Raw genomic sequence first — 10,909 nt, 5'->3', positions numbered from 1 at the left:
ACTGTGTACTTGAGCGTGTGTCCTCAAAAGTGACTAAACCACAGCAATTTATAAAAATAATTTTAACCTTTCTTGGAGTATGCAGCATTACTGGTTATTGTTTAGTTATTGTTTATGTCCCTCTCATGATAAATAATTACTTTTGGGGATTACGTAAATTACACTTACAATTACATTTAGTTACATTTAAGAGGTTTTAAAAAGCATTATGGCTGTGTGCATATTGTGCATTCCACTGTGCAAAACCCTTAGTAGAATGGACAGAATCCTCCCACTGCGGCAGGTCACTGACCTGCATAACCCCTGAGAGCTGTACTTCATTAGGAGTGTGGACACTGGACAGTAATTGCCTGTAGACTGCAGCCCCTCTAAAGCCATGGCTGTAAGTCCCTTCCATCTCAAGGTCTCTAAGTTTATTTTCTCAGGCCTCTGCTTGTTCACATTAGGAGGTAGTAGGTAGGGGGGTGGCAGCTAGCAAGAGCAAACAGCACATTGGCCTGGAAAAGGGGTGGGCAACGCCTGGGAATGGCCTTGAGAGGGTGAGATGCAAGTTGACCACTAATCTCACATCAACAGCTCACAGTGTTGGGAGAGGTTTTGTAGTTTCATTTTGTGATTGGGGAAGCACATGTTTTGGGGTTGCGGTCTGAACTTAAACAACTCTTCTGTTTTTGCATTTTTCAAACACCTGAGAATTTTGCATTTTTCTAACACGTGAAACATGCCTAATTCTAATGTAAAAAAACATATTTTTTCTGCATAGTTTATCTTAGCGAAGATAGTTAGACAAACTACTCTAACTTGATCGATAGCTTGAAATAGCTTGGTAGCTAGTTATGAGGTTGTGAGATTGGGAACCTATCTAGCTGGATATCTAAAGCCAACTTCATCAAATTGTTAGGTGGCTAGTATTACAGAGAAACAAAACAGTTTTGTTTTATTTATTCATCAAGAAGGCATCAATAGGTTACATGGCTTGATCAAATTAATTAAAAAACATACTTCCTGCCCATCACCGGCAGCTAAAATCAAATCAAACGCTGTGTGTGTCACTCTACTCTCTCTCCACTGGGCACACACTGGGTGAATCAACTTTGTTTCAACGTCATTTCAATGAAATAACATTGAATCAACGTGGAATAGATGTTGAATTGACGTCTATGCCCAGTAAGTCTCCCCTCCACTGACGATACTGCACGCACTATCTAGCATCCTGCCTAGGCATCTTTTGCTCCGTGCACCTTGGAAGGAACCACTTACCAGGGAGAATGGGGGGTGGGGGTTATTCTTTGCCTGGTCCAGTCAGTGTGTTCCCTCCACAAAATACAGCTGACAGATCTTTTTATAAATAATTATGATAGAATGTGGGCTTGAAATTTAGTTAGAAATTCATTTAACATCTTAAAAAAACAAGATGCCCCCTATGGGCATGACGCCACTGTCTGCACCAATTTTGCAGAATAAATTGAAGTACCTTGAATGTGCCTAATCTGCTCGTGGGAGTCCGACTTCAGAGCCGAGATTGTATAAATATGTGAATGTTTTTACTCAACCTCTTTGCCCATAGATTTCTTCAAGAAATTAACTACTGAGTATAAGGGGTGGGGGTGCAGCGCAACGTTAAATACTTAGCCTACTGGTAATACTTCTATTATTCACAGGTGATCAGGCACTGCTCATATCAGGTGAGCAGCTGGAATGTATTATTTATCCACACAATTTCCATATAGTAGTCTATATTTCATAGATAGGTGATATCAGTTGTGAGAAATAGCTTGAAAAACGAAATGTCAGTGTACATCCCTTGTAATGCTGGTCCTTCACACATTTCCAATATGCTGTGCATCACAAGAACATAGTCAAAGTAGGTGGACTGGCCTGGCTAGCCTCAGATTAAGAGCTGATGCCACTTTGCTATTGGCTGACGAATTGATCGCATCATCAAACTCCAGTGTTCATCCTCTGAGCTCTTTCCCTTTCCAAAGGTGACCTGGCCAACCAGGTGTTTGGATGACTTCTTGGCTGCAGGGATCTCGTACACAGAGACCACAATGCAGCACTCCTTGATCTGTGGGTCTGGCAGTGTGAACATCATGACTTCGTTGAAGACGGTCACTTCCCTCCAGGTCTTAACAGTGGACTTCTGGTGCCGCAGCTTGAACTGGTTGCAGAGGACACTGATCTTGCCATACAGTGCTGCGAACAGAGTCAACAGAACCTTTATCTACAATGCAACAGTATGCAACTTCGGCTCAATAATGAGTTTATCACACAAGAAAAGTGGCATTTACCTTGATTTTTTTTACTTGGCTGAGGTGGTGCCCTGATTTTCAGCAGACCAACCTCTAGCCTCTGGAGGGTGGGGAGATACTTCATAAAGAGAAGCACCTCTCCAACCAGGTCCTGGAAATTATAATAATGTATTACTGAAGTCAAGACAGTACACAGACAGGATTGATGTAATTTTTTACACATAGATCCAGATAGAGTGTATCACCCACCTTCTGTGGTGCCTGTAGGTCCTTGAGGACTTCAAGAGGGTATGAGATTTCCATATCGCACAGATGAACTCTGACCTCTCCCAGGATCTTATGCCTGGAGAATTTATCAAAGTCTTTAACCTGCGGAAAAGAGAAAAAGATGTTGTAATCTGATTTAATTAGCTTGTCAATGTAATTCAATAATTCTCTCAGTTATGTACCTCAAACCTGATGGTGATGTGAGGGACATCCTCCTCCTCCAGAGAGCAGAAGAACTGGTCCCCAAACGTTGGGCTGCTGCTGTCCTTCACCATACGGGACTGCCACTCATGGAGCACACACTGCAGTGAAGGAGAGGACTGCTCCTCCTTCTCCTTCTCCTGCCCGGCCCATAGCAGCCGGACCCTCACAAAGGGGTCCACACTGCGGCTGAAGTCCCTCACCGGCAGACCCCAGGCTTCCAGAAGGGTGACCACCAGTCTGGACTGCAGCTGGTCATAGTAGAGGGAAAAGCGCAGGGAGCCCTGCACCACCACCTCTTCCTGCTGGTCCTCCAGGCTGAGCAACTCCACATGGCTGCCCATGGACAGGCAATTGCTCAACCTCCGCGCCTCTTCATGGAGCTTCTCCACCTGGGGAACAGATATGGTCCTACTATCTGTTTCAGTGTGTTTAAGAGTGAGTTTTTGAGATGTAAATGCACTGAATTCATTTGTTGTTGTAGGCTGTAGGGTTATTTGACAAAAACGCTACAGTCCCAAGCTAATTCACATGACTAACCCTAGTTTGTGAACTCTATTTCTCACTGTATATTACAATGTGTGAAAACTGACTATGGTAGGCAACACTGAGAGAAAACTCTCTAAACCACAGCTCACTGAGATATGCCCTCTGTTTGATTTACATGCATCCAAGAACAACATGGGTGAAAAGATACACACAGATATTAGTAGAGGCTTGTTGCTCAATGTGTCAGTGATAGCAATGTAGACAAATGAAATGGGAGAGCGTTCCTTGTGAGTAAGGAAAGGAATTAATAGTTACAAGTAATAGAGAGCTCTTACCTTGAAATTAGGCCTCTGGGTTTCTGTGTCGAAGACCCCAGACTTTGCTGGCTTGCCATCAGATGAAAGTAACTCATCAACTGCAGTGAATAGAAATATTGCAGCATGAGCCAAAGTCTTATCCCAAAAATGTAGGAGTTTGCTATACAGAATGTTCAGTACTTGAATTATTACTCAATCTAATTCTACTGTATATTGGTGTTTGACCTATATGGTTTGACAAAAAGCCAACTGATAACTTAGATTAGTTTTAGTTAACTTACGAGGTTTCCTTGGAGCATATGAGCGGTATCGATATAATTGCCACACCAGAATGCTCAGAGCAATCAGGAAGAGGGTTGCAGAGATTCCCAGGATACAGTACTTGACCTCTTCAGTGAAGGGCATACGTAGGTCCCCAATGGACAGGTCCGTGGTGGCAAGGAAATTCATGTCTCTCTGCCATGTGAAGTCCTGTATAGCAGAACTCCATATAATTTCAACACTTCTAATGCTCTATTCAAATCATATATTCACTCCGGTATCCTATATGCAAAATGAGTGCAATTCTCAATGGTTAAACGACATCGCTAGGATCCAGTAACAACCTTTCGGCTAGTCTCCTTCTGGAAATGAAACTAAAATCTCACCTGTGGAAAACATTGTTACTTAAACATCGTCCTATTCTCCCATCTGTCGTTCATGTTATTAATGGACATTTACATTATAGAGCAGGGATCATCAACTAGATTCAGCCGTGGGGCCGATGTTTTCTTGAGCGGATGGTTGGGGGGCCGGAACATAATTACATCTAGTTTGTAGACTGCAAATTGACAGCAAGAAGCCCAAACAGATATAATATTTGACTAAAACATTATAATTTCAAACCTTGCTTACATTTGTATATGATGACATGTATCTCTCTATTATGCGTGGGAATACTTGGGAACAGACTTCCAAAATTAGAATCACTTGGAGCTGATTCCCTGGTGTTTTCAGTCTTTTATGGCCAGCAATGAACATTTAAAAAAAGACAATTATTTATTTATTTTGCTCAGAAAATGTGGCCCCCCCTGCTATAGCGAGACAACATTCTTTAGTTAGTGTTGCTGTATAACAACTCCGTCATAACCACGAAAATTACACTGAACAAAAATATAAACGCGTGTTGGTCCCATAATTCATGAGCTGAAAAGAAAAATCCCCTACAAAAAGCTTATTTATCTTAAATTTGCTGCACAAATTTGTTCACATCCCTGTTAGTGAGCAATTCTCATTTTCCAAGATAATCCATCCACCTGACAGGTGTGGAATATCCCCCACCTTGTGCTGTGGACAATAAAAGGCCACTTTAAAATGTGCAGTTTAGTCACACAACACAATGCCACAGATGTCTCAAATTTTGAGGGAGCGTGTAATTGGCATGCTGACTGCAGGAATATCCACCAAAGCTGTTGCCAGAGAATTTAATGTTAATTTCTCTTCCATAAGCTGCCTCCAACGTCGTTTTATAAAATGTGGCATTATGTCCAACCGGCTTCAGAACCGCAGACCACGTGTAACCACGCCAGTCCAGGACCTCCCCATCAGGCTTCTTCACCGGCAGGATCATCTGAGGGGGGGTTGGTGCTGAGGAGTCTTTCTGTCTGTAATAAAGCCCTTTTGTGGTGAAAAACTAATTCTGATTGGCTGGGCCAGGCTGCCAAGTGGGTGGGCCCATGGCTGCACTCCTGCCCAATCGTGTGAACGGCATAGATTAGGGCCTAATGAATGTATTTCAATTCACTGATTTATATGAACTGTAACTCAGTAAAATCTTTGAAATGGCTGCATGTTGTATTTATATTTTTGTTCAGTATATATTAGAGAAGTAAGCTAAAGATATATATTCAAAGCAAGTGGCTCCCCAATAGCATGTTATTACACATTATTTACAAGTGTATAACAATGAAGTCACCCATATCCTTAATCCTTATTCACTGTATTCTGTCCATTCTTTACAATTGCCAGATAGAAATACAGTGACACACTCTGGCAAACATAATCTGAGAGATGTACAATTATAAAAGACTAAACAGAATGTGATATTTGTGAAATAAGAATGAATACCTTATGACACAGTCTGTCTGTCCCTCTCCTCCATTCACTGTCATCTGTGTGTTTACATTACCATACATTCGTTCTCTGGCGGACTGACTCACTGATCATTACAGCACCTGACTATCCACCACCTGGTTAAACAGGTCTGATTAGTTTCTAATGATTGTCCAAGACTGGCTTGTCTTATTCACTTCCTCCAAAAGCAGCCTTGACATTTGAAGCTATCTGGCTCATTGTTCCACCAGCCCGATTTGCAAAGCAACTGCTAGGTGAGGTTTATCACATGTAGTACCCAAATAGCCACCAGATGAATAAGATAGTATGCACATAAAACAGGGTTGAATTGTTTCAGCAGTCCACCTAGTAGTGTTTGGATGTTTAAGTGATCATATATTATTGACTTCTGAATTGAAAATGTCTTAATAGTGTTTGTTTTGTGCAGAGACATGCAGCTCTCTGAGATAACTAGAGCAAAGCAAAAGCATTCCTAACATTTAGAAGAGAAGGTTTTTAAAATATCCACCCACTTCCTTGTTCCTCATTTCTCAACACTTTTGTGCATAACTTTTATTTCAGCTAACATCAGACAAACTCCTACTATGCGTCATAGGGGACATAACAGAGGATACATTTTATTTTCCAGGATACTGCATGTTACTATATTTTCTAAAGACACAAATAAATACTCTTCATTACTATTGTTAACACCAAAAGTTTCATTGGAAAAGAGAGCAGTAACATTCATCATCCTTTCAGACTTAACGGTGTGATATTTTTTCATAATAACTTAAGGAAGTGCCAGAACACCCACAGCTCGGAAATTAAACAATATATTTTAATATCCTCTTAGAGGTTTACAAAGACGTCTGGGAAGATACTTATCCTAAGCTGAAAGAACAACTTCCTTCAAAGACAAACAAAAGACTGTCCACTATTTGCTTCCTCGCCACTTCAACCTGTTGCACATAGGCCTACAGAACAATTAACTTGCCTCGTTTTAATAACATAGGCTAAGCATACAGTGTCAGTGTTACAGCAAATACAACTTAATGTCATATAGAACATTACATGATGCATTTTTTCATGCAAAACTGCTATCTAGGTAGTATATTCAACTTTGCATAGTCAAAGCATAAACATGTGCAAACCAACAACTTATAAAATCATCCATGGTGATATTCCAATCACCAGGGTAGTGGCTCCCCGGTGTAGTGTAGAAATGACCCATGATCCTTTTCAGTCAATCCACCAATTACTGACAACACAGAAGATATGCTCTCCTCTGGACTCAAAGGTGCCTGGAGGCAAAGGGGAAATTATAAAGATTATTCATTATCAATGTTTCCCTAAAAAAACAACTATTTATTCTCATGGGGCTATTACTAAAATAAACAAGTACGGATGTAGGGAAAGATATTGTGATGCAGTGTTTATTATGTTCTCTCTGCTGAGAAGAGAATAGAGGCTTACTTCTGGTCCTCCCATGTCAGTGCGTACCCAGCCAGGGTGGAGGCCCATGCACAGGATGCCATCAGCCTCCAGATCCACTGCCATGCATCGTGTCACCATGTTCAGAGCACTCTGTCAATACACAACAACTTGTTGTCAGAGCCATGTCACTTATGTTACTCTGGCTTATATCTGCTCGACACCTGTCCACGTTTATCAGGTTGTCAAATGACCAATGATACACATACCTTGGAGGTTCTGTAAGGATACCATTTGAAGTTCTTGGCCCGGTCACCCCAGTTGAGCTCGACTGACCCTAACAAGGAAGTCATGTTGATGACCGCAGCTCTATGGATGCCCATCCCCGTGCCTTTGGCAGCTGCCCTCTTCAGCAGGGGTAGGAGAGCCTGGCAGAGATACAGAATGTGAGAACATTTCTATTTCTCTCATGCAGGTGGACTATCATGTATTTTTGTTTATGTAAAGATAAAAATTAACAAATGAAACCTTAGTGATCATAAGTGGGGCCACAGAGTTGGTGTGGAAGTTCTCCAACATCTTCTCAGCCGTGACTGTCTCAAAATTGGCGACAACATTGATTCCAGCATTGTTGATTAGACAATTGAGGCCCAGCTCCTGAACAAGCAGGTCAACGTCTTGTGCAGCTTTCTCTATGCTCTCCTGACTGACAACATCTGGAGAGGAGGCAAAGTCAATAAGAAAACAATATGATTTTTTATATAGCATTATATCATGCATACATGCATATTGATTTAATTATTCTTACCAAGTGTTATTATATGGATATTTGGATGTCTTTCAGCTAGTTTCTGCAGTTCCTGCAAAACACAGAGAATTACTTCACACAACTACATTGCACATGACAGGTGTGCAGATCGGCATTCACCAGTGACATAGACTAGACATAAAATAGTAAATCCGGGACTCTCAAATTAGTATGATATGTTACGTTTGGTATGGTTACATAAGACAGAAGGTTACTTAAGGAAATAACACAGAAGGGTGGATGGGTAGGTGTATAAGATTGTCTAGCAACCCTAACCCCTAACCCCTAGCCTAGCTAAAGTTAGCCACAACAAATTGGAATTTGTAACATATCATACGTTTGGCAAATTTGTAACATATTGTACGAATACAAAATTGGGCTGTTTGAGAAAGTATGAGCAAATGTTAGCCTACATCAACATGTAAAAAATATTGAGAATATGCAAATGACCTATATGACAGACCTTACATGACATGACATACCCTCGTAAAACTGACCATCCTACCGATCCTCGACTTCGGCGATGTCATTTACAAAATAGCCTCCAACACTCAACAAATTGGATGCTGTCTATCACAGTGCCACCCGTTTTGTCACCAAAGCCCCATATACTACCCACCACTGCGACCTGTATGCTCTCGTTGGCTGGCCCTTGCTTCATACTCGTCGCCAAACCCACTGGCTCCAAGTCATCTACAAGTCTCTGCTAGGTAAAGCCCCGCCTTATCTCAGCTCACTGGTCACCATAGCAGCACCCACCTGTAGCACGTGCTCCAGCAGGTATATTTCACTGTCACCCCCAAAGCCAATTCTTCCTTTGGCCGCTTCTCCTTCCAGTTCTCTGCTGCTAATGACTGGAACGAACTGCAAAAATCTCTGAAGCTGGAGACTCTTACCTCCCTCACTAGCTTTAAGCACCAGCTGTCAGAGCAGCTCACAGATCACTGCATCTGTACATAGCTCATCTGTAAATAGCCCATCCAATCTACCTCATCCCCATACTGTATTTATTTATTTATCTTGCTCCTTTGCACCCCAGTATCTCTACTTGCGCATTCATCTTCTGCACATCCTACCATTCTAGTGTTTAATTGCTATATTGTAATTACTTCGCCACCTGGGCCTATTTATTGCCTTACCTCTCTTATCCTACCTCATTTGCACATGCTGTATATAGATTTTCTACTGTATTATTGATCGTATGTTTATTTATTCCATGTGTAACTCTGTGTTGTTGTATGTGTCGAACTGCTTTGCTTTATCTTGGCCAGGTCGCAGTTGCAAATGAGAACTTGTTCTCAACTAGCCTACCTGGTTAAATAAAGGTGAAATAAAAAAATAAAAAAAAATCTACAAACCCCAATAAAGAACACTGAAATGAAACAGACAAGGAAGCCGGTCTCGAACCCTCGACCTTCTAGACCGAAGTCTATCGCGCTATCGACGGTGCCACAAAACATGCTCGTGCGTTATAGTCGATTTCCGCACTTATAAACCCAGGGTCGTTACACTACTCCCTCCTTTCCAAGAGCGCGTTCTCGCGCTAGCTTGCGACTCCATGTCTTACAGGAACGCGCTCACCGGTCAAGCACACGCACTGTCGTGGATGCAAGATCCGATCACTTTTAACACCAATGTAATAAAACAGCAGAGTCGATTTCCGCGCTTATAAACCCAGGGTCGTTACAATACTGTAGCCTAGGATACGCTCAAAACACAGCACAAGACGTATAACATTTCCGCATGTGTTTATTTACCTGGGCCCCGCTAGGGTTTCTGGCCGTGGCAATAATAATCTTGTCCGGATCAGAGCTCCCTGTCACCAGACTTTCCACTACTCGCAGACCGAGGCCTCGGCTGGCTCCTGTCACCATTACCGTTCGGCAATTTTTAAAAGCGCTAATCATGGTTATTATGAGAAATTTGGATTTGTTGTGGGCTATTTCTTCGTATCTAATGTAGTGAGTAATCATACCATGACTTACTGAAGTGGCTTAGCCTAGTCACATGATTTAAAGGCCTAGTGCAGTCATAAACGTAATTTCCCGTGTTTTATATATTTCCACACTATGAGGTTGGACTAAAACTGTGAAATTGTCAAAATTATGAGAATGTACTTTTAGTGTAAGAGCTGTTTGAAAAGACCTGAAATTTCTGTCTGTTTTGGTGGGAGGGAGTTTCGGCCTGCCTGGTGACATCAAATTAGTTAAAATACGAAAGAGTTTCAAACCTCTGCGCCAATAACAGCTAGCTTCCAGTTTTTCACTCCCCACCCAGACCACTCCTAGACAGTCCTAACACAATTCTTGCTTGAGAAATTGCTATTTGCTAAGAAGCTGTTTTTGTTTATTTTGACTACTTTAATTGAAAACATCACAGTTAGGTGCTTTGTTTAATTTGTTAAGCAGAAAGGATTTGATATTGAAATAAAAACGTCTGCATTGTACCTTTAATGGAAAGTGCTTTAAGCTACCTCTGTGCCCCTCTGTCTTGCAATGAATACATTTTAGGCCTATTATAGCACATTAGGAAAATAAATGTAATGTGTGTAATCATTTAGTAAAAAAATATTACTAGGCCTATAAAGCTATTAAATAAAATTAGGGTAGCCTACAATTAGTAGGCTAGGCCTAATATATACAGTACCAGTCAAAAGTTTGGACACACTTACTCATTCCAGGGTTTTACTTTATTTTTACTATTTTGTACATTGTAGAATAATGGTGAAGACATCAAACTATAAATAACATCAGTCCAACTACCAACATTACATTAAAAACTGCAATATCTTATGCTTCATGGAGTCGTGGCTGAACGACGACATTATCAACATACAGCTGGCCGTGCTGCTACACCTGCATTGCTTGCTGTTTGGGGTTTTAGGCTGGGTTTCTGTACAGCACTTTGTGACATCAGCTGATGTAAAGATGGGCTTATAAATAAATTTGATTGATATACGCTGTATCGGTAGGATATAACAGCGGCGTCTGGTAAGACAAGGGGTGGCGGACTATGCATATATGTAAACAACAGCTGGTACACGATATCTA

The 10,909-nt window shown here is 41.3% G+C and overlaps 2 protein-coding genes across 3 annotated transcripts; both read right to left on the bottom strand.

Moving 5' to 3' along the window:
- Positions 1 to 1,888: 1,888 nt before the first annotated feature.
- Positions 1,889 to 3,976, bottom strand: syt19 (synaptotagmin XIX). The gene is made up of 6 exons (XM_039016882.1): positions 3,808 to 3,976; positions 3,545 to 3,624; positions 2,702 to 3,112; positions 2,502 to 2,621; positions 2,307 to 2,403; positions 1,889 to 2,196 (listed from the first exon to the last, which is right to left on the bottom strand). The coding sequence occupies exons 1-6, from the start codon at positions 3,974 to 3,976 to the stop codon at positions 1,889 to 1,891; spliced, it is 1,185 nt and encodes a 394-aa protein (XP_038872810.1).
- A 2,254-nt stretch (positions 3,977 to 6,230) lies between these two features.
- si:dkey-12e7.4 (uncharacterized protein LOC558132 homolog) lies at positions 6,231 to 9,875 on the bottom strand. 2 transcript variants are annotated; one of them, XM_039018113.1, is made up of 6 exons: positions 9,617 to 9,875; positions 7,860 to 7,911; positions 7,580 to 7,767; positions 7,321 to 7,479; positions 7,094 to 7,204; positions 6,231 to 6,921 (listed from the first exon to the last, which is right to left on the bottom strand). In XM_039018113.1, the coding sequence occupies exons 1-6, from the start codon at positions 9,830 to 9,832 to the stop codon at positions 6,808 to 6,810; spliced, it is 840 nt and encodes a 279-aa protein (XP_038874041.1). In that variant the 5' UTR covers positions 9,833 to 9,875; the 3' UTR covers positions 6,231 to 6,807. The 2 variants fall into 2 exon arrangements, with proteins under 2 accessions (XP_038874041.1, XP_038874042.1); XM_039018114.1 differs by lacking the exon at positions 9,617 to 9,875 and adding an exon at positions 9,218 to 9,358.
- Between the last annotated feature and the right edge of the window lie 1,034 nt (positions 9,876 to 10,909).

Source organism: Salvelinus namaycush, chromosome 21, assembly GCF_016432855.1.
Source record: "Salvelinus namaycush isolate Seneca chromosome 21, SaNama_1.0, whole genome shotgun sequence".
Classification (NCBI taxonomy): domain Eukaryota; kingdom Metazoa; phylum Chordata; class Actinopteri; order Salmoniformes; family Salmonidae; genus Salvelinus; species Salvelinus namaycush.
This window is presented reverse-complemented; position numbering and strand designations above follow the sequence as displayed.